Raw genomic sequence first — 24,755 nt, forward strand, 5'->3', positions numbered from 1 at the left:
TGAGCTCAAAAACCGGCCGGGTAACGGTTTGGTTCGACCGACCGGTTACCGGCTGGTTCACCGGTTTAATTCCGGTTCTCAAATTTCACGATTTTTCTCATTGTTCGAACCGTTTTGGCTTCCGGTTCATGGTTCGACCGGCCGGTTTGAACCGATTTTCAGAACATTGGTTTAAACTTTGGGGTAAACAAGTTAAGCCCGATTTATCCAAAAAAATGATGGGTTAAACAAGCGGCCCATTTATTTATTTTTAATATTTTTTTAAAGTATCACTTTTTGCCATCGTTTCTTTCGATCCGACCCAAAAATTCAACATATCAGCTAAAAAAATACTGTCTGTTTAATATTTTTGAGTTAAAACTAATATTTTTTGCCAAAATATTTTTCAAAAAGTAAAATAAAAAGATAAACAGGCCAGCCCGTTTAATTCATTAGGCTGGAAAATTATGACTCGTAAATAAAGCGAACTAAACAGACCTGAATGGGTCAAACTGCCCCGTTTGACAACCCTACTCGATAATTCTCCCTCCACTAAAATACCACATAATCAACATCCAATGTAGACTCGATCCAAGAATTACATAACCAAAGGTTGTGGCTGTTACTTCCATCACAAGTGAACATATGAGCGAGAAGACTTACTCAATAATATACCATTATCAATTTTCAAAGCTTTAAGCTCCAAGCATTGGCATGTTGTCATGATCAAGGATGCTCAAGGATAGGGGTGGCAATGGATAAGGTAGGTTTGGATCCAACCCTGACCTTATTCGTGGGTTGAGATTTTTATATAAATTCAACCCTATTCTACCTGCGGGTTGAGAATATATCCCAACCCTAACCCTACCCGTTCTTAACCCGCGATACTCGATCCTATCCGCGGGTTACCAAAAAGATGCAACATTATTATATAACTTGATGATAATTTAAAATAAAACTGATTATTACATAAAAAAATGCACTAAATTATTAATTAATAATCTTCTCTTAGTGACTAAAGATCTTTTGCATTTAGTGAGAAGCCCTTGGTTCAACAACCACTTGAAACATATACTTATAGAAGTATATAACAAATACATATATAAGATGCGAGTTGGTTGGATAAGGTTGAAGCTCAACTTGCACCTTACCCAACCCGCACGAAAACTCTACTCACACCCTACCCTACCCACTGCAGATTGGGTTGGTAACCCTACTCGATCGGGTTGAATCGGATTGGATACCCGCGAATAAGTGCATGTTACCACCCCTACTCGAGGAACTCAAAGCTTTGAAGAAAGTCAACACATGGTCCGTCATCACTCCGGAACCACAAGCCAAAGTCATTGGATGTTGTTGGATTTTTTGCAATTAAAAGACATACAAATATCACCATTAAGAAATGCAAGGCTCGATTGGTTGCTAAAGAAAATCACCACGTTGAGGGTGTGGATTTCGACCAAGTATTTGCGCCAGTAATCAAACCAATCACTATTCATGAAGTATTAACTATTGCACTTTTATTCAAATGGCAAATTCGTCAATTTGACTTCAACAATACATTCTTAAATGGGAATATCAACGAATTAGTTCTTATGTCTCAACCACCAGATTTTCATCAAGAAGATATTACTCAAGTATGCAAATTAAACAAATCACTCTATGGGCTTAAACATGCTCGTAGAGTATAGTTTATTAAACTCTCCACAATATTAGCCACTTCTGGATTTCGTAGAGCTCATTCTAATCCTTCATTCTTTATCAAGCAACATGGTAAGCTTCTTCTTTACATCTTAGTATATGTTGATGATATTCTCATCACTGACAACAATAAAAATGAAACTCAATCTATGATACATCAATTAAACAATATATTCTCACTTAAAAACTTGGGAGAATTTTCATATTTCTTGGGTATAGAAGCAAAAAAAGTGTCCGCTACTTCTTATCAGCTTTCTCAATCTAAATATATTAGAGATATTCTGATTAAAGCTGATATAATTGGGACTGCTGGAGCTGATGTTTTTGAATTTCCACCTCTATATCGTTCTGATGTTGGATTGTTACAATATGCAACACTTACTCAAATAGAACTCTTATTTTCTATCAACAAGGTTAACCAATGTATACACAAGTCATTGAACATACATTCGTTGAAAATGTGTTAAATGAATTCTTTATTACTTGGCTGGCACGGTTGATCAGAGATTATTGTTTCATGCTTCCACTAATTTGCGTATTTTTGGCTTTGTGGATTCTGACTAGGGATCCGATCGAGTTGATGATTGAAGGTCTACTTGCACGGCTGCACCTATAGAATCTCTATCTTGGCTCAAATCTTGTGTCGTGGTCTAGTCGAAAACAAAGCTCATTCAGTCACTCTAGCACGGAGGCTAAATACAGATGCCTTGATGCCGCAGACTCAGAAGTCATATGGATGCAACATTTCATGGAAGGGCTCCACATCACTTCTAACGCAACTCCCATTTTTTTGTGACAATATTAGTGTTGTCTTGCTAGGAGCAAATTCGATTCTTCTTCATAGTCAAATAAAACATTTTGAATTTGACTTACATTTTGAACGAAAATAAGTAAACCAGCCAGTCCAAACTTCATGTCATGCACATACCTTTTCCATTTCAAGTGGCATACATATTTACGAAACCTTTCTCTGTTTCTACATTTAAAGATTTCAGAGACTTAAAGTTAAACTAAGATTAACCACGAGTTTGAGAGAAGATAATAGAGTAATAATACCCTGTACAAGTGAAAATTAATAAAGCTTCACTTATAATCAAGAATTGGCAGCTACATAATTGGTTAGGTTCTATTGTATCAGTAAGCTATAAATATAACTATCATGTATTTACCAAGGTACTGATGATATTTTCATTCGATAATACAAACACATATTTCTATTCATAATCTGTTCACACAAATCTCATCGGCTGTAAATGTCCTCTCCTTTGTTTGTAGAAGATATAAGAATTTTTTCATCTTACTCTCACTTCATATTTCTGATTATATGAGTTTGGTTTTTCGAGTTGTTAAAATCTATGTATTTCATCTCCTGTCTTTGTTTAATAATTTCTTTTATAACTATGTCGAATAAAAATTCATAATAAAAAAATGAATATTAGAAGTATTATTGCCTCCACTACTTCACCTTTCTCTTCTTTACATTTTTATTGTTATTGTTGTTGTTTTTTTTAAGAAAAGATTATTTCAATTTTTAATTTGAAATTATTTAATCAATTATATTAAATATATATTATTAAAATCAATCAATAAAATCAACATAAAATATTAATACGTATTAAAAATAAATTAACTAACATATTTTTAAATAAAAATATATAATAATTAATTTTGATGATTAATTTTAAAATATATATAATATTTTTGTTATTTAATTTATAATTAAATTAAAATTATTGATTTAAATAATTTGTAGTTTGAGATCAAGTTGAAAAATAAGTAACGGTGGTGGTGGTAAAAATCGATGGATGATGATAACAGTGGAGGTGTTGAGGTAATTTTAATTTGAAAATAAAATTAATATCTGAATTAAAATTACACAGTTATTTTTGTATATCATCACTATACATAATATAAAATTTGGGTATCATCTTTATGTCTTTGTTTAGTTGTTGTTTATGGTTATCAGAGACATAAAAACGATAATATATGTCTGTTATTTATTTGTAAGAAACAAATTTTAAAAGAATATATTAACACACAACAAAAAACAAAGTACATATATTTAGTGGCTTATAAAAAAGTTAAAGATACAAATATTATATATGAGACCATTTTTAAAATTTTACTTTCTAACCTTAGCTTATTGTATTGATCACCAACAATTTTTTTTAGAGATAAAATTAAGTTTTGATAAATAATATTCAAGTAAAGTATTGTTTTTGTTCTCAACATTTGGGGTAAGTTTTAAAGTTGTTTTTCACGTTTGAATCGTCTTGTTTAAGTTCTTAACGTTTCAAAATTGACTCAATGTTGTCTTGCCGTTAGAAATAGAATTGACGGCGGAACAAAATTAAAACGATTTTGAAACGTTAGAAACTTAAATAGGATGAACACGTTTGGGACAAAAACGATACATAGAAATAAATTTTAATTTTATCTTTCAATAACATCAATTTTTTATGGTACATAATTATTCAATTATTTTTTAATCACAAATAAATTACAATTAATTACTTTAATTGTATTCTAAATAAATTTATTTTTTTATAATTTTACTTCTAAAAATTTTTACTCATCATAAAATGTTTATAAAATAACTAATACATAAATTTGTGGGGAAAAAATGATACATATACCATAAAATAATGCGATTCTAGTCATTTTACAAACATTTTATTACGAGTAAAAATTTTTAAAAGTAAAATTATAAAAAAATTATGTGATTAAGTGTAATTTATTTAAATGTGATTAAAAAATAATTGAATTACTATGTATAGTAAAAAATTGATATTAGTGAAGGATAAAATTAAAAGATTTTTCTATGTATCATTTTTGTCCCCAATGTTTTCGTCCTATTTAAGTCTTAACGTTTTAAAATCGTCTCAATTTTGTCCCATCATCAATTTCGTTAACAAATTTCTAACAACAAGACAACATTAAATTAATTTTAAAACGTTAAGTATAAAACAATTCAAAAATTAAGAACAACTTTAAATCTTACTCCATTAGTCACAAAAACGAATACTTTACTAAAAGATATCCTCATTTCTTGTTCTTAATGTCTTAATAGTTAATATCCATATATTTACGTGTGCATATTTTCATTAGAGTTCATTATTCTGTAACAAACTAACAATAAAAAACACCCTTTCGGACAGTATAGCACACAGCACACACACATGGCTTCATCCTCCACTTCCAGCCCCCTTCTATGTGGATGCACATGCACTCACTTTATATAAAAAAAATCCTGACGTCACGTCGTCTTAACTCTACACTGTGCTCTGGAGATTCGCCTGACCCCACGTCCACAAAAGGGCGTAGCCGTAACTGCCGTTCCAAAACGCGATTCTCTCTATTTCTTTCTCTCCTACCCCCACTCCCACCCACACTCACGTGACCCCCTTCCATTCTGCCAGCCTGTTAACGCCTAGATAGTAGATACCATTATTCTCTTAATCTCTGCGTTCATTCATTGATTCCCCCTCGCAAACCAACGGTCCAGATTCACTCACCCCTCCGCCCCCACTCAAATTTCACCATCACTCCCCCAACCCCAACTTGTCGTTCTTTCTCCCTTCTCTAAGCTCTCTGCTCTCTCATTCTTTTATTATCATCAAATCGTCAAATTAACACACAACACAAAACAGCTCAATAATAAGTGGAACTTCAAGGTAGAAGCTACGCTGAAGTGAAACGTGAGTTTCTTCCCGGCGTGGCTCTTCTTCGCTCTCGGGAGATACCTTACGTCTCTCACTTCACTTCAATCACAACCGCATTGCATTGTCTTCTATCAGGTTCGTTCCTCTGAGATTCACTTTAAATTCTATAGATCTAAGCTTCGAGTATTGCTCCATCGTTGCAAATTTCTGTTTCACTGCATTTTGGTTAAGTGCTAGGTTTCTCGGTAGTTTAAGTTTGGATTTGTAATTTAGGTGTCAATTTGTTCTCGTTGTGGATCTGTTTCTGGATTTGAGCTTAGCTTTCTATTATTTCAACTTTGGGGGATTTCTTTATCTGAAGCTGTCCGTACTACAAGATAATGATGACGGTTAAAGAAATGGAAAAGAAAAGAAAAACAGAAAAGTTTTTGCTTAAAATTTTTATTTTAAATGTAATTTTGATTCCCGGGTTTTAAATGCTGGTGATGTTTCGGGCCTGTTGTTTGAATGTGAAATCTTTGCTTTCTTTATTTTTCAATTTTGTTTGATGTTGATGCTGCTGAGGAGTTTCGCAATTTTGGTTGGACGAAAACGACTAAGGTCCTTTTTGTGCAATTGTGATGCCTATTGGGGGAGGGGGGTGTCGTGGGAATGGAATGTTTGGTTTTTGTATCTATTTCGCAAAAATGTGATGCGCCTAATCATTTCAGTTTGCTTGCAACTAAGATTGGTGAAAACACTAGTTAAGCTCTGAATGCTTAATTGTTTTGCAGTATAACACACGAAAATCATTGATTTTTAATTTTTTTTTTGGTTGCTTTTCCACCCTGTTTTTGATATGCAAAATTTGGAACTTGTAATTTATGACCTGGCAACTGTTTTTTCAAACTTAATTGACAAATTCTCTTCCTAACCTTTTCTTTATATATAGTTAAGGTCAGAAACAACCTGTCAAATAATAAGGTCAAAATCAATACCTAACAATCAAGGTAACATAAACTAATATGTGTCACTGGTTTTTAACCCATCTGTGTGCTTCCTATTACTTATGCGTTTGTAATTTTTAAGGGTTTTTTTTCCCCCCAAAAAATTAACCTTATTTCCAGCTGACACCTTTTCCTCCTTGTGTCCAGCTTCAATCCCAAGATGGTTGCACAGAACTTTGTTGTTGATTTGAATAAGCCCCTTGTTTTCCAGGTACAGGCACAATGCCTATCCCTCACATCTTTCTTATATGTTCTGCCTTGTCAGACTTCAATTGTTGTATAGGTTTGATTTCTGTTTTTGTATGAACTTAGGATGATATAACGTTAAAATAGTTTACAAACTTTTCAACTAATCCTTTCTGAATTTTGATACTCTGCAGGTTGGACATCTTGGAGAAGCTTATCAAGAGTGGGTTCACCAGCCAATTGTTAGCAAGGAAGGCCCTCGGTTCTTTGAAAATGATGTTCTTGAGGTATATTCTTTAACTATAACTACAGCAATTGAGTCTTGCCTCAGTAGGCGACGTTAGCTAAATGGACCAATTTTTATCATTGGGCATTGGCTCTATGAAAACCAAGTTCTAGTGAGTTCATTTGGATGAGGTCTTTTTCAGCAGTTTCCCCTAATTTTTTATTTTGTTGAGCAACTAGTCTAGTTTGCTTAGTTTACTACCTTCTATCATCTTGTCCTCATTAGTTGGTACTCTAAGTTGCTGCATGACATATTAACCCTTGATCATATACTTTCTTGTATTTCTGGTTTTCTAGTTGTCCCCCTCGGCACTCCTGTCTCAGTTAAACTTATTGTTTTGTTCTTGTTGATGCTTCATTATCACTGCCCAACATTTATTGTGATCTATGAAGCACATACACTTCTCTGATTTGCCTTGTCTACGTGTCGGACACATTTCAGACACGACATTCATCGACACTCGTCCAACACACGTCTTCTATGTCCAACCATGTTTTAATAAAAAATAAAAAATTCTTTTCTGGGCACGCTTGGACACCCCTAAATACCATCACGTGTCAGCGTGTCCAATTTTATTCTTAACATGAATTATTGAAATGAGTTTAGAAATAGTATATATAATAAATTATTAAAACAAAAAATATTTTAAATATTTTATATAATTAAAAAAAGACATTAAAAATAATTAAAAAATTAATTTATATTTTAATATCAATAAAATATCAAAATATCATTATAATTTATCTAAAAAATACTTTATATTTTATATATATATCATGTCCCCATGCATTATAAGAATTCCAAATTTGTGTGTCCGTATGTCCCGTGTCATGTCGTGTCTCGTGTCCGTGTATCATAGATTGTGATAGAGCATAGCTGGTCTTAGAGTAGAATTTTCCTCTCTGCTTGATTGGCAGGTTGCAACAGAATTTAAGACAATCCTACTTGCATGAACTGCATTATAAATTAAATGTAGATTTAATTTTATTTTCCGATTATACATGTAGAAAAATTCACCTGATTGTTGACTTGTTACTACTTGGAACAGTTCTTGACACGCACAGTCTGGTGGGCTGTACCAGTTATTTGGCTGCCAGTTGTATGTTGGTTTATTCATAACTCTGTACAATTGGGACTCAGTTGTCCTCGTGTAGCTTTGTTCGTGGTTATTGGCATTTTGATTTGGACATTGCTTGAATACTCATTGCACCGATTTCTTTTCCACATTGAAACAAAGACCTATTGGTTAGTTCTTTCTTTCTGTGTTAATGTTTGCTTGTAGTGTTCTTTACTGATATCTATTTATTGGCATGACCAACACTGACTGTTTATTTCCACTTTTTGAATGTCGATCTAGGTGGAACACACTGCATTATCTTCTCCATGGCTGCCACCATAAGCATCCCATGGATGGCTTGAGGCTTGTTTTTCCCCCAGCTGCAACAGCAATATTATTGTTTCCGGTATCTCCTTCCTGCCATATTATGTACTGCTTTTTCACATCATTTATGGAGAAAAAGATTTTGGCAATCATGTTATGTTTCTTGAATTAGCTACAAGTTCCTCCTGTCAAAAAGATTTCTGGCCATTTTCAAAATAAAGCTAAATCTTTGTAGATCCATGATTTAAGGTTCTATGAAGTGATGTTAGTATTTTTTGTTTTGCCGTGTTCATCAGTTCTGGAACTTGGTTAAGCTCTTATCCACCCCTGTAGTTGCTCCTGCTTTGTTTGGAGGTGGTTTATTGGGTTATGTGATGTATGATTGCACCCATTATTACGTGCATCATGGTCAGCCAAAAACTGAAGTACCCCGAAATCTCAAGGTAAAACACCGCCCTTGTCCTTTGACTGTGGATGACAATTAATTTAGCATTCATTGCTTCATTATGCTGCTATGCAAATCATATCGTCCTAGGATAAACCACTACTGAAAAAGAAAATAGTTGTTTGGATTATTGTATATATGAGCTGACCAAAATTGGTCTTTTTTGAATTATGAGTATTTATTATTATTTTTTTAATATTGATACTTACATGACTCTTTGCTATGGGCCACTATGCGGTTCTTGTCAAGTGATTTGGATCTTCCTATTCTCAGTTACCTACAATGCTGTGTCTATCTATGTCTGTTGGGGCCTACAAATCCTGCATAGGTGTTGTTTGTGTCATTGTTTTCCTAAACTTCACATTGACATTTTTCAAAAGACATTAAATGGATTAAAGTCCACATTTATAGGGAAGATTTAATTGCATGTCTTTCAATGTAGTATTTATTTTTCATTTTTCTGCTATACTTTTCAGCTTGTAGCCATAAAATCCAAATCATGGTATTTTCCTTCGTTATTCTGCAGAGGTACCACTTGAATCATCACTTTCGGATCCAGAACAAAGGCTTTGGGATTACTTCGTCACTATGGGATAGTGTTTTTGGGACACTTCCTCCAACGAAAGAGGGTGCCAAAAGTATGTAAATTACCAAGGGTGGAGCATATTCATTGGTTAAGATAATAGCAAATTCAGATGATCTGCTTTTATTAATTTTTTTTTGGGTCTAATTTATTTTGCACCCCAGTGGATATTCCTGGGGGAGCTGGCGTGCCATCATTTTGTCAATTTTGTGGTGCAAGTGCAAAGTTCTACAATTAAACATTCTGCTAAAAAATGGTTATTGTATTAGATTTATGGTAAAAATGTCGCCTGATTGTGCATATTCCTTTCAGTTCACATCTTTACTCCAGTGTCAATTTGTTCCATTCCATGTTCATGATTCTCAACTCCAGATAAATATTATTACTAATAAAGATAAGGATTCAGGTTATGTAAAAATTGCTTTGTGCCAAAAAATTAAACCAATTTAAAAGCTTTATGTGGCCGGTTTTTCTTTTTCCATAAATTAAACCAATCTTTTATAATAACTAATTGTGAGTATCCAATGAAAGGGGAATGTTTATATGCAGGCTGCAGTACACTTTTTTTTAAGCATACAGTTCGAATATAAAATCAAATCTCTAATTCTAACGAGGTCTGATAAATAAATGTCTTACTCACCCTGTCAGTAATTATATGGTTAATGAGGATGGCTGCATGGTATAGATAATTCAGAATACCTAATTAATGAATGGGAACCGTGGAATTTTCACGGTTCTTCAGGATTTTCGCCATGTTTATGGCTTCAATTACAATTTAATCGCACACTTTCTACTCTTTTTAATAGGTGTATAATAGTAAAATACTCTTATAGGGGATAACAATACTTGACAAATAGAAATTACAAACAATATTAATACTCTTAAATGGGATAACAATATAACATATATGTCTTGGGTCTGACTTAATGGGTTAGCAGTACTGTTAAAATAAATATAAAAGATCCATAATATTAAATATATCACATAACAGATCATTTAAACTTATGAATACTTTAACACGAACTGAAGTTCATTCTTGTTGTAATTAAATTTCAGGAGCATCATTGTGATTCGGGTATGTTGACTGCTCTTGAACATGTAGTTGCTCTTTGAAAGTCTATGTTTTTTGGAACATGTTTCTTGTTTTTATGTTTGTTGGCTTTGTTATTCCAAGAGGATTATTATATTTAGCAATTTTTGGAGTATTGTGTTAATTTTTTTTTAAGAATATTTACTGCTTCGTGTTGTCATGCTCATGTAGATTTGTGTATATTAAACTTCTGAGTTTGAAACATAATATATCTTATTGATTAAATTAAAAATGAAAAAGCATGTTATATAATTATTCTTTGTTTTCGATCTACTGTATCATTGGTCAATATTTGTGATTGTCCTATGCATCAAAATTTCTAGCTACATCATTGACATATTGATTTTTAAGCCTTCAGATCTGTTTTAAGCATAGAAAAATTAAAACATAAAACATGCATGAAATAGTAAATTGTTTTCATCTCTATTGCATGTGATTCCCAGCTCCTGAAACATGTTGGCTATGTTGTGTAACTTTTTTTGAAATTAATAAGAGGTTCTAGTTCAGCATCTTTTATGTTGGAATTTCTCTTTTGTGTGAAGTAATTTTGGTTAGTGGTGATTTCGGAGCCTGTTTAGTTTCTATTGTTATTAAAAATGTTATGTAGATAAAAATAAATAAATCTCTAAATCCAAGTCATAACTCTAAAAAAGACCAACTAAATATTTTAAATTCACGCGCGCATGTTCACTGCCGTCGCTCCTCCTCCTCCTCCTTCCATGATGCTGCATCTTCTTCTTTTCTTTTTTCGTTATTTTTCTCTTTCGTTATCCTCATTACCAGCAACATCAATATTTTGCTAACATCTTTATTGGTTCTGATTTTCTCTGGTGCCATTATTAAATAATTTCGGTTCATTTCTTAATTTATTTGAGGTTCATTTAGATCCAGAAACGAATTTGATGTGTTTTTGTTAGTGATTGAGTTTATTTTAATGCTTGTTCAAATCTGAACTAATTTAGATTCATTTGTGAATTAATTGAGGTTCACTTGATGCTGATGTTAAGTATCGACCAAATTTTTTATTTCGTAAGAAATTTCGGTTCATTTCTTAGTTTAATTTAGTTTCATTTGGTTTCGTCTCGTTTGAATTTACTGAACTTGTTTATGTGTGGTTATTTAGTTAGTTTTTGTTCAAATCTAAACTAATTTCGGTTCATTTGTGAATTAACGGCGATTCACTTGATGCCGCTGTTAAGTATTGACAAAATTTTTTATTCCTTAAGAAATTTCGATTTATTTCTTAGTTTAGTTTAGGTTCATTTGGTTCCATCTCGCTTGAATTTACTGAACTTGTTTATGTATGGTTGTTTAGTTAGTTTTTGTTCAAATCTAAACTAACTTCAGTTCATTTGTGAATTAACTGAGGTTCACTTGATGCTGTTGTTAAGTATTGACGGAATTGACCAACATTTTTATTCCTTAAGAAATTTCGGTTTATTTCTTAGTTTAATTTAGATTCATTTGGTTTTGTTTCACTTGAATTTACTGAACTTGTTTATGTGTGATTGTTTAGTTAGTTTTTGTTCAAATCTAAACTCATTTCGATTCATTTGTAAATTAAATGAGGTTCACTTGATGCTGCGATTAAGTATTAACCAAATTTTTTATTCTTTAAGAAATTTTGGTTCATTTGGTTTCATCTCGCTTGAATTTACTGAATATGTTTATGTGTGGTTGTTTAGTTAGTTTTTTTTTCAAATATGAACTAATTTTGGTTCATTTATGAATTAACTAAGGTTCACTTGATGTTACTGTTAAGTATTGACTAAATTTTTTATTCCAGAAATTTTGGTTTATTTCTTAGTTTAATTTAGGTTCATTTGGTTTTGTTTCACTTAAATTTTTCCTCCTAATTTTCTTTTTTTTCTTTTTATTTTATTTTTTCAAAATTCTTCTTGATTTATTTTTTTAAGAAGAATAAAACCAAGAAAAAAAAACGCGAAGAAAAAAGAGAAATGCGAAAAAGGAGGAGGAAAAACAGGAAGTAGAAGAAGGAGGAAGAGGAGAGAAACGCGACTTAATTGCCAAAAGATTTGGATATATAGCAGTTCTCATAAAATAAATCATTTGTCATATATTTATACATAAACCCGTGTTGTATTTTAACATGTATCTGTTTTCAATATTTGTTAAAAGTAAGTTCTTTATTATTTTAGACCCTGGCAATATTCTTCAATGCACCATGGCCTAATCAATATTATTCTCTTATGGAATATGTTCAATTTTATTTTAAATGAAGTTAAATATTTGAAAGTTTTGGTATGTTTGGATGGAAATAAAATAAAAAGTGAGGTAAAAAATTTACAAATGAACAGCAAATTGTGTAATTGCTTGAGAACACAGACAGAGACCATGAATGTTTTGCAAGGAAAGCAACACTACATACTGCCGAGTTTCTTTGTATTTAGAACAGTTGTAATCTTGTTAGATACAGAATCACAGTGAACAATATGATTAAGCACTTGATTACTGTGTTACAACATTAACATTAAAAATGAACAAACAAAAAACAGAATACTAATTAACATACAAATACAAACCTTCTTTTTATTCCTCTAAATTATCAAATAAACACTTCTAACAAGTTTTCCAGATTCCACCCCCTAATAATATAACTCTTATCCCCATTTATTGCATTTTCTGTCTTTTAGCCTTGAAACTGGAAGTGGTGGAATGCTCTGTTCATGCCTAAACACATTCTCAGGATCAAATTTAGTCTTAATCTTAACCAACCTATTGAAATTGTCCTTGAAATACATGTTACCCCATGCAGTTGCTTGTATATAGCTTGTGCTATTCTTCTTGTTCATACCCAAATCAAGATCTCTATAGTTCACATATGCTTCCCTTGGGAACTTAGACACATAAGGTGTCATGTAATTGTAAAGCTTCCTAATCCATTCTATATGCTTTGTTGCATTCTTGTCTCCATCTTGCCATAAAGTTAAGTACTGGATCTTGTAGAGAGTTCCATTTCTGTGAGGGAACGGCGAATCGGAGTCCGAGAAGCTGTTCATCATTCCACCATATGGGTTCCAAATCATCAAAGGACTATCCTCTTCAAGAAGCCTTTGCCACAGCCCTTCTAGGCCGGTTTCCGGTATCGGATCTCTAACGAAATCTGACTTGGCCTTGAAGTAATTCTTGAATGTTGATTTCCCTTGAAGCAGAACTTCTGGAGGTGTATCTTTAGGGAAGCCAGCAATATACAGCACTGATTTGATCCAACTGGTTTCCAAGCAATCGTTTTTGGTCAAACCCAATTCAGGAAACTTTTGCTGCATTACTTGGAGAAGTGTATCAGCATCACCTGCATTACACAAATTCAAATACGTGTATTAAATTAAACTAGTAGCTATGGTATTCGAAGCAGATATGCACAACAATAAAGTCTTATCCCACTAGGTGATGCTGTGAGTAAAAATGAAGTGTTTGTATAGAGAATCACCAAGGAATAGAGCATTGTAAGAAGTTGAGATGGTTCTTTCAGTTTTATTAGCAGTAGAAGCTGGTTGAATGATGACTCTCATGAAGAGTTCCTCATCTATGTTTGGTGCTACTTCTTGCCACCTTTGAACAATCTTACTTGCATCTTGCTCCAGTGTCTTGGAAACCGTGAAAACCGTCACGGTTTCTGGCACTGGAACAAGATTCAACTTCCACGAAAGAACGATTCCAAAGCTTCCACCTCCGCCTCCTCGGATGGCCCAAAACACATCTTCCCCCATGGCTTCTCTGTCAAGTAATCTACCATTGGCGTCAACAATTTTCGCGTCGAGGACATTGTCGGCTCCAAGCCCATATTTTCTCATCATGGATCCATATGCACCTCCCACAATGTGTCCTCCAATCCCTAAGCTTGTGCAAAGCCCGGCTGGGAATCCATGAACCGGGCTTTTCTCCGATATTCTGTAGTAGGCTTCGCCAACCGTGGCGCCGGCTTGGACCCAAGCGCTGCTATCTTGTATGTCTACTTCCACGGCGCGAAGCTTGGCCAAATCAATGATTATGAAAGGAGTTTCAATCTCAGAAACATATGACAATCCTTCATAGTCATGGCCTCCACTTCGCACTCTCATGTGAATTCCAAGCTTCTTTGAGCAAATCACAGCCACTTGGACATGAGATTCATTCAACGGTGTGAAGATAAACTCCGGCTTCGGCGCAGAAGGCACCAGAAGCCTTAAATTCTGTGCTGAGGAATCAAGAACGTTGGTGAATGAATCATCCTTTGGTGTCACAATTGATGAGGAAAACGGTGGGGCTTTATCTGAATAAAAGCTTAGGCATTGGATGAAGTTTTCTTCAATGGAAGCTGAATTTGAGAAAGAAAAAATTGATGATAACAAAAGGACTAATAGTGTTGGCAAGTGTGAACATGGTAACACCATGGTTCTGTGTTTCTAAGGTATTGGTTTCTGTATTTTTGTGTAGAACGAAGCTACCATAGATGTTATATTTATACTTATAGTGCCAAATATATAATACAACACTTTACGTATAATTGAGCTAAGACAAACGTCACACAAATTTAAATGAAAAATAGTGTTTCCATGGCATTATCTCATCATAGTCAATGTTCTAACACTACATTATGATGGTATGGAAACAAATTGAATTAAAAACTCATTCATTTTTACTTTTGATTCCAACAACATCCACCTCTTTCACATTTGCTACAAATATATCTATACAGTTAGATCAGGTTTTTCCCCCAAAAATATTCATACCACTAATTTAGTATACTTGTAACATTAATATACTTAAATTCATTTTATATTTAATATATATGTTATTTTTTGAGACTTTGAAAATAATTAGGAAAATGAGTTGATACGTTCAATAATATCACCTATATATATTTTCCAAGAAAAAAATAATTAATATCATGACTCTTTCAGAAACTAAATTAAATTAAAGTATCATTTACTTTTTTTAAGGAGGATGTTCCTATAAAGATGGGTAACGTCTTCTTGTAGAGATATTTATGTGTCGCATTATTATTTGATGTATCAATAAACCGGTTATTTTTGAATTTCTTAACAAACTAGAATAAAACCAATTTTTTTATAATAATAACAATAAACCCAATTGTTATCAGATCTGGTCGAATCGACTAATTTACATAACCCACCAGATTATGGTTTTTTGTTTTTTTTTTAAACAAAAATTAGGGATATATTTGTCTTTTTATCAAAAAATTTAAACATGATTCGGTTTAAATTGTGTAAATTGATCGGATCAAATCGGATCTAATAATTATAATGCAGACAATTATGTTCATTATTGTTGCTATAATAAACCGATTTTGTTCTAATTTATCAAAAAATAAATTATTAATCGGTTTAATAAAGATATCCAATAATATTATGACACATGTAAACGTCTTAAAAAAAGACATTTTTAGTGTTTTATCGAAGTGATTTTTTTTTTAAATTGGCTAAATTAATAGTTTAGTCAATAACTTATCTGCTTCGTCCCCAGCTGACAAAAGAATGGTATAAGCAAAGCAACAACAGTCTTCAATGGCCCCACGAGTGTTTAAAAAATATTTATCTTTTGAAGAATAAAAGATGACCATAATATCTCTATTAATTTGTGCATCGTATTACATGATGATGCAACAAGCAATGCATATTCTTCATAATTTTCTTTCTGCGTGCTATAATTCATATATAATATTATAAATTAATTAAATCTTTTTCATGGCTTTGTAGTGGGGATAACAGGTAGGTCCATAACATCGTTCATTAATTGGTACATTTGTTACTTGAGTTCATGGTGTTACGTAAAGTATAATGGCGGAGGCTTATTAAGTTTCGTAATGCTTATTTGCCAAGAGTTATCATTGCTAAACTAAGAAATCCCCATCGCTCAAAGCTTAACTTATGTGTACAAGTCATACTTTACTTGAGTAATTCTTGAAAACTATATATTATACATATACACATTTTAAATATGGTGTGTAGTGTGTCACTTGTAAATAAAAACTAGAATGGCAATAATTACTTTAACTTGGTATGTATATATTTCTTCATTTGAAAATACAATTCCATTTCATTTTGGTATATTTCTTAATACTTAGTAGATAATAATATTTACGGTTTTCTTAGATATTTAATTTTTTTTATTTAATCAACAATCAGGCCAATGAATAAATTAATTAAGTGGGCAAAGGCTAAGAGAAAGAGAAATTTAAAAGAAAAGATAAACATCGATTAGTGATTAATTATTGGATGAAGAAAATTGGTTCGAAATCTTTTTAATTTTCTAATATAATACTACTGGATTCTATCAAATTAAAAAAATTGTGGCTAAATAAAATTACAACTATAATTACTAAGGTCCTTTTAACATGATATAATTTATTGAAAACATTTTTCAGGATGGTGACTTACTTTATTTTAACATATGTAGCAATCAACTGTATTTTTTATTTAAAATTAAACAAATGGAAGCTTAAAGAAAGGAGAAGAAAGTAATAAAGAAGTGGAAATTTTTTCTTTACGCTCGGAGATAGAGGGAGAAATTTCTGCGTGATATGGGCAGCTAATTAACTAGTTTATTATATGATTAGGTGATTTTAAAATTGAAATTGAAAAAAAAAAAAGAAAGGAAAAACTCAATTATAAAGTTAAACTCCATGTAGATGCAAAACAGGATATATAGAATTCTCCTCATAAGTCTTGGTATGGTTTAATCTTTATTCATTTTGTTGTTTCTTAATTTTGGGATTGCTTGCTCTTTTTGCCTCATGCTCCTTAGAACAAAGTGCAACATCTAATAAGCACTAAGCGATTAATAAAACAAATTTTAACTATATATATGTGAATTTAATTTTAATATAACCGTTTTACACGTATATTCAATCACATAACGTTACATTAATAAAAATAACTATTTTTTATATTGATTACGTAAATAGTCATTAAAAAAATAGTAGTTGTAATTGCACGATTGTATAAAATATTTTAAATTTATCAAAATTAAACTTTATATATATGAGCGTTTTTCTTGTGTAGTAATATTGTGTGTTAATTAAGTACCTCGAATTTAGAAAGAATTGGACTTGATACTTAATAAATTTGATTTTTTGGAATCTTTAGTTAAGGCTGTCAAATGGTCAGTCCAATCAATTTATATTTAGTCTGTTTAAATTTTGTGGGTTAAATGATGGATTGATCATTTAAGTCTATTTTATTTGTGGACTATAATTTTTTAGTTTAAATTATTTATGATCAGTCTAGTGAATTAAATGAGTTAGTCTATTTTTTTTTAAATATATTTTAACAAAAAATATTATTTTAAAAATATTATTTTTAGGTCAAAAATTTTAAATAAATAATATTTTTTAATTGATAAGTTAGATTTTTGGATTGAATCGAAATAAATATCTGCCAAGTCCATTTAATCTAAAATTTAAACAAATTTAATTTTAGAGACAAAATCTACTCGTTTAAATGGATAAACGAATTAGTCGGATGAAGTTAATTTATTTTAGTGCCTCTATCTTTAATTATCAATGTGAGAATTAATGAATACAACGAAAATTATAAGTTATTTTATCTGTTATTAACTTATAGTATTAAAATAACCAAATCCTAGAATACGAAGCACGCATGAACCTGATAGAATTTGTTTAGACAAATAGAGCATTTACAGCCTATAATAATTGTGATCAACTGAAGGAATCGCCAATACGGCAATACTATATGTAGACATAGTGATGGCATCAATCAATCAACCTATGCAACTATATTAATTAATTGCACTTAATGCGCAGGATTGTTCTCCTTCCACTCTCCCTTATCCTCTCCTTCTCTTTCACCTTTTTGTTATTATTTATATATTTTTTCATACATCGTACCAATATCTTTTTCTTCCTTCAATTTCTTAACCTGAACCCATGCTTGCACGTTGCAGCTAGCATCTTAAGTCTTAACCAGGACACAGCCTAGCTAGTTTGAAAATTTGAGATGCACCACAATTAGTGTTATAGGAACAGTGTTATGTAGCACATCCATTGATTAATAATAATAATAATAATAATAATAATAAACATGCCCATCATCAAAGTGTTACCTGCCTCTATATATAGGTGCACCACTTAGGAATCCACTAAGTAACCAATACCTACAAAACTATTCTTGTATGGGGCATTTGTACATGCATATTTCCTTTCAAAATGTCGGCATAGGCTTCAAGTCAACCACTAATTAATCTAAAAAAAGAATGAAAATTTTAATGTTCAAATTATATGGATTCTTTAAATAAGAGCCACAAGCTTCTTGTAGATTTAATTTTAATAAACCATTTTGAATTATGAGTGGATGATTAATGTGCCATTTAACATAGTGGTGGATTATATTCAGATCAACTTTGCCAAGTAAGACAACCGTAATCATGTATGCATATAAAAAAGATAATTTGTTCAATTTGACTGTATCTTGCTGAGTTAGTGGGAAGAATGTGAAGTAGAGTTGGTGAACATGTATAAGCTAAGATCTAAATTAGTTAATTAATAAATTACTTTTGTTATTTGGGTAAATTAAAGATAGAAGTCTATCTTGTCCTATTGTCAAGGTATGTTATGTTTAAACTTTAAAGACATTGCTTCATGCATGCATTATTTTCTTAGTTAAACGGCAGTGTTGCGTATTAAAACAAATTAATTTTTCTTCAACTTAAAGCCACAAGTAGTTAGGAGTCTTGTCTTGAGAATGTATGAGTGTCCCAAATCATCTACATGCAAATGTAGATGCACAATGATTTCACAAATATCATATTTTAATGATTAGACTTTGAACACTGCCGTGATATCTAGAACTAGAAGTGTAGGACACTAGGACACATAATTCTAAGATATGTTGTCTGAATTCCAAACTGATTGTCCTCGGAAATAGCCAAACAAAAAGTACTAAGTCTAATTAACTTTAGTACTCAATTAAAAATCAGAAATATTTTATAACAAAAAAAAGTAGTCAAAAATAATAAAAATTTATTTTATTTAATATTTATTAATTATTAATACTAAATAAAATAAATTTTGAATATTTTTTTATCTTCTTTAACATTATCATTAAACTATATAAAAATTTATTTTATTTAATATTTAATATTTTTTAGTATTGGTCTATGATGTTAATTTATAATTTTAAACTATTATAATGTTAATTTGTTATAGTGATGATGTGTGATGATAATTTATAATGTTAATATATTCTTCTTTGTTTAAAATATTTATAGCATTTTTATTTATTTTTCTAAAATTTTGTAAAATTTATTTCTTTTTTAATTTTATTCTAATTGGGTATTCAATCACAACTAGAAAATGGATTAATACAGACAGATTTACAGACGGATTTAGTCTTTATTACAGACGGATTTTTAGTTACCGATGAAATTACCGACGGATTTTGTCCCTCTGTAAAAACCCCGTCGGAAATTATTTACCGACGGATTTTTTTCCGTCGAAAAATTACAGACGGATTTTTACCAGTTACCGACGGATTTTCCCTCTGTAAATTTTCTATCCATTTCCCAAAGGCGACAAACTTTCCGACGGATTTTCCGTCTGTAATTACAGACGGATTTTTCGACGGATTTTCCGTCTGTAATTACAGATGGCTTTTCAGACGGATTTTTCGTCTGTAATTACAGACAAATTTTTCGACGGATTTTTTGTCTGTAATTACAGACAGATTTTCCGACGGATTTTTCGTCTGTAATTTGAACCTTGGAAAATCATCTCACATTATGATTACAGACAGAAAATCCGTCTATAAATCCGTCGGTAAAGTAAAATAGAAATTTTTTTTATTTTTCCATTGCAAAATGAATACTTTAGGTTTATTTTTTAAATTTCCTCCATCAAAGACACTGTAAATTGAAAAAAAAAGAGACCAAAAATCATATAAATAAACATAATATTCATTACATGATACCCATAAAATTGGATGTTATTTTTCAACATCATTGGCCAATATCTCACTATCTCAATAAAAAGATACCCACAAAAATAAACCATTGACAGAACTATAACTATTTACATTACTCATTGACACTACTAGTTCCTTCATTTTCAACAATTTAAACAAACAAGATTTTATATTGATCCTATTCCTTTTAGATTGCATGATGGTGACTTGCTCAGAGCCATTGACAAATACACCTCCTGGATCTCCTTGTGGTTGTGTGTGGCCACTTAGCTTCAAGTTAAACTCCACATCAGCATTGCAATATATAAGTTCTTCCATTTGGTTTTCAAGTTAGCTGAGGAAATTGCAGCCAGTCTTTTGTTGAGTCGCAACCAGGTTCGCATTGTTTAAATTGAAGGGCACAATATAGATTTACCTCAACAAGGACCTTTGTTTTCTTTGACTTTAGCTTGGACAAAATAGCTTCATCTACTAAGAAATTGCCTTCTCAATCATCTCTGCTCCAATAAATTCTGTGATTCCAACAGTAGCAGCCATGTTTGATGTTTCTTCTCTGCTTTGCTTGCTCGGTTTCTTCAATTTCATCTTTCTTAGAAGTTAGAACCCTGGTTTCATTCAAAACAGTAGAATTCATCTAATGTTCACATGGCATTTGTTAATGAGACTATGTGATATTATAAGTCAGAAGAAGAATGAGGGAACTGGCCTAGAAAACACTTGCTTCTTAGAGTAAAAAACTATATACTCACCAAATGCTTATGCCATGTCATTCCTAAGAGACCATCTCTGTCAGTGAATGCACGTTCAGCCATCATAAGTCTATCATTCACATCTCTCACTTTCATTTGGTACTCTTTCCATATTTTCCAACCTTTACTTGCTTCTATTTCCTGAACAAAAAGAAAAACAAAAGAAAAGAAAAGAAAACACTTTATTATATGATAGTTGTTATCTTAAGAACTTGTGTTTGTTTTAAGTTTAAACTTGGCCAAATGATACCTTTTTCTGGTCATTTATCTTGATTGCTGCTTTCTCAAGCTCCTTGATTGACTTCAATATAGGAGACAAATTCATGTTTTTATTTGAAATCTCATCTTCTAATTTCTTCACATTAAGCTGTGATTCAAACAATTTGGTTTCATGAATTAAGTATATGTAGCAAAAGTAATATAGAAAAAAAATAAATGTAAAAGAAGTTAACATAGCTTCAATAATGTAGAAACTATATTATAAAATACAATAGAGAAGGAGATATAGATACAAAAATTGAATATGTAACTCTACTGCAAGAATAATTGAATATGTAACTCTACTGCAAAATGAAGCTTCAGATCTTCTTCTGAATATCTAATTTCTTAGTCAACAATTACTCTCATAATTATCCTAATTGCATATTATCACAATAATTGAAGCTTGTGGCCCACCGAGTTCCTCTTTTTATATTATATTATATATCTACAACTCATTTCTTTCTTTAATCTTTATTAAAAAGGAGGTTGAATAAGTCATTGTAATTATCAAAATCCTGACTAATGTTATGCAGTACCATTTATTTTATTTGATTTTTCACACATTGATTTGGCGTATTTGGACCTGCCTTTTCTATAGTTTATCCATAGCACTAACAAAAAGACAAAAGCAAATAAGAACGAATGCTTTATTTAGAATTAAATATTATCCTTGTCTTTATCTTTGGGACACTGCCTAATCTAACTTAAGCACCAGAAAGCAACTAATTAGGGAATCTTGTAAAGAAAAGAAAACAAAATTTATCAAGAATATTATGCATTCTAGACAGGGATGACAACAATTTTTTCCCCATTTGATTACCTTATAAACTGGTCCAAAACCACCTCTTCCTAATAAGTTGTCAGTTGAAAAATTATTTGCTGCAGAAGTAACCGTATCTATACCAAATAAGGGCAATTCTAGATCTTCCTCATCATGCTGACTATTTATTGCATCTGATTCTATTTCCTCTTTTATCTTTCCTGCAAAGTATAGTAGCATGCAATGTATAAACAAACTAAGTGTTCTATGCTCCTATAAATTTTGCTCAATCTGAATTTTGGAACTGAAAAATAGATATATGAAGTATAACTACCAATATAACTCTGTTTCTGTTGTAGACTTTTGTTGAACTGCCTTGAAGGCCTTTGAAATTACTCAATAATTAAGAATCAAACAATGAGAATTACTTAACTACCTTTTTTATGAATCTCCCATCTATAAATGATGATGGCCAAGCATAAGATCAAAATTCCAGAAGACAGCACCCAGATTATAGCAGAGGTAATCTTTTGCTTCTTTTTCTTGAACTTGGGCAATCTTTTTTGTACAATTGCTTCTAAGAAATGTTAAGGCTTAAAAAAAAAAAGAGGACAAAGTTAGAAATGACAGAAGATGAAATGTTTATACATGTAAAAGGAAAGAAAAGTTTCAAACTGGGTGAGATAGTTTAGTACCTACATCTTTCCCTGCCATCTTTACATAAATATCTTCAGATGCAGTCATTAATTTCATATCCATCAGATTACCAAACCAATATCAATTACATAAATATTTTCAGCATGATCACGCTCAAGATGCTTCACAATGGGGGATTCATCACCCAAAACCTGTCATAACAAGATAAATTCACAAGAACGTTGCTTTGCCAACTTTGCTTCCGCAATCTCCATGATATACTTTGCAGCACTAAAACACTGAGATTCATAACAATTTGCAACAGTCAAAATCAATTTAGAATCTTCAGTTCAAATATTATAGGGCTAAGCAGATAAGGTGATGAATGATGATGATGGTAGTGGGATTGAGGACAACCAACTACCTCATTAGCTTTCTCCTCCGTAGCACAAAGCACAATAGCTCTGGGATGCTTTGAATCCAAACCAACCTCGCCATGTCGCAGCAGCTACACAAGTAAACACATTCTTCAGGTCATATTTCCATTGATTCTTGTCAGTTAACAAATCCCATTGAAAACAAACATAGAAGGAACGAAATACTAGAGCTACAACCAAATTTCTCTTCAGGTTTCAGTATCATCAATCATCACAACAAAATAAATTGAAGATGACATCATACATAATTAAAGTTATTTCACTAAACAAAGTGATTCCAAAAGAATAGTGCTTAGAACCCTTGATCATGACAACTAACTCAGGATATTAATTCTCCATATCAATCATACATACGTGATACGTCTAACTTTGAGGGGTTATGCTAGGTAGCAGCGCAACAAATTGCCATGATGCACCAGGAGCATCTTTTGGATTTTCAGGTACTTCCTGTTATATAAAGATATCCAAGCAGCAATTATGAATAAAAACTCATTCAACCAAGTTGTAAACTATAAATGTTAATATCTTTTTTTGTCAAACCTGTCTAGCAACTCCCAAAAATCGAAGCCCACGCTCAGCAAACTTAACAATAGTTGCATAGCCTTTCTCCTCACATCCTCTTTGCAGTTGCAGAGGTTCAATATCTAAACAGGGAGAAAAGAATATTGTTAAGTCCACTGCACAAACATAATCAGCTGGTGCCAATAGCAGAATATTTTTACCTACTCAGGAGCACCTTTGCTGGATCTATGCCAATTTCCATCAGATTCAATGTAAGTTAGAGCAGTCCTCTTGTCTCCAGGATTGAAAGGGAAAAAATGGACCTCCCTAATTCCAGCTCTTGCCTGCAAAATTTACATTAAGATTTAGAAATTCTTACCTTTAAATTCAACATATATTTTTTTCCTTTTAGTTTCTTATATTGAAAAATCAATTTGGGAATATATTTACCTCCTTTGGATCAGCAAGCATACCAACAATTGCGGCATCTATAGCATCTTGATTTTCAGTCCTATATGGAAGACCAAGTTAACATGGACACTAGTCTTCAATCGCTGAGACACTGTGAATCAATAAAAACCTAATCCCCAAAAAATTCAACCAAAATGAAACTAGTCAATGCATTCAGAAACCTTGATTTCACAAACAAGTTTATAAGAACACAAAATAAAGAACTGTAATCGTTACAAGTTCTTATCATAGAATAGGAAATAGAATTAGAGTTAGCGATGGAATTTAATGAAAGAAAGCAGTGATGAAAGAGAAAGGATATTAGGGTTACCTGCACAGCTGAGGCAAGATCGAAGAGAGAAACGCAGCAACACACGGAGAAGAGCAAGCACTAGTGGCGAGATCGAAGAGAGAAACGCACATTAGGGTTCGAACGGAAGCGATGCGAGCAAGGCCGACGGAAGGGGTGCGACGGAGAAGAACCGGGAAGGGGTGCGACGGAAGGGAGCGATGCGAGCAAGGCCGATGGAAGTTGAGTGCAATGGAGGTTCGGTGAGACGACGGTGCAAGGTTGATAGCGCCACCGATGAAGCATTCAGAGGGGATGAATGTGGAATCGTGAGAGTGTGGTGTGAAATGAGGAGGGATAACTGTGATCCTCAAATGTTTATTCATATTTCCGACGGAAAATTTTAAATTACAGACGGAAAATTCGTCTATA

General features: G+C 32.1%; 2 protein-coding genes and 1 non-coding gene across 4 annotated transcripts; 1 reads left to right on the forward strand and 2 right to left on the reverse strand.

Annotated features, from left to right (window-relative positions):
* Positions 1-5,120: 5,120 nt before the first annotated feature.
* On the forward strand, positions 5,121-9,527 carry LOC107483251 (dihydroceramide fatty acyl 2-hydroxylase FAH1). Of its 2 annotated transcripts, XM_016103880.3 has the most exons (8): positions 5,121-5,477; positions 6,274-6,331; positions 6,476-6,539; positions 6,709-6,801; positions 7,849-8,045; positions 8,158-8,263; positions 8,478-8,624; positions 9,153-9,527. In XM_016103880.3, exons 3-8 carry the CDS (start codon positions 6,489-6,491, stop codon positions 9,270-9,272), a joined length of 714 nt encoding a protein of 237 aa, XP_015959366.1. In that variant the 5' UTR covers positions 5,121-5,477; positions 6,274-6,331; positions 6,476-6,488; the 3' UTR covers positions 9,273-9,527. The 2 variants fall into 2 exon arrangements, with proteins under 2 accessions (XP_015959366.1, XP_015959365.1); XM_016103879.3 differs by lacking the exon at positions 6,274-6,331 and having other exon boundaries at positions 5,125-5,477.
* A 3,134-nt stretch (positions 9,528-12,661) lies between these two features.
* Positions 12,662-14,749, reverse strand: LOC107483252 (berberine bridge enzyme-like 13). Its single transcript, XM_016103882.3, has 2 exons — positions 13,751-14,749; positions 12,662-13,612 (listed from the first exon to the last, which is right to left on the reverse strand). Exons 1-2 carry the CDS (start codon positions 14,691-14,693, stop codon positions 12,921-12,923), a joined length of 1,635 nt encoding a protein of 544 aa, XP_015959368.1. The 5' UTR covers positions 14,694-14,749; the 3' UTR covers positions 12,662-12,920.
* Positions 14,750-23,643: 8,894 nt separating this feature from the next.
* On the reverse strand, positions 23,644-24,479 carry LOC107483253 (uncharacterized). The gene is made up of 4 exons (XR_008008159.1): positions 24,366-24,479; positions 24,035-24,164; positions 23,806-23,928; positions 23,644-23,727 (listed from the first exon to the last, which is right to left on the reverse strand). It is a non-coding gene; the product is annotated as an uncharacterized LOC107483253 (transcript).
* Between the last annotated feature and the right edge of the window lie 276 nt (positions 24,480-24,755).

This window comes from Arachis duranensis, chromosome 4 (genome assembly GCF_000817695.3).
Source record: "Arachis duranensis cultivar V14167 chromosome 4, aradu.V14167.gnm2.J7QH, whole genome shotgun sequence".
Classification (NCBI taxonomy): domain Eukaryota; kingdom Viridiplantae; phylum Streptophyta; class Magnoliopsida; order Fabales; family Fabaceae; genus Arachis; species Arachis duranensis.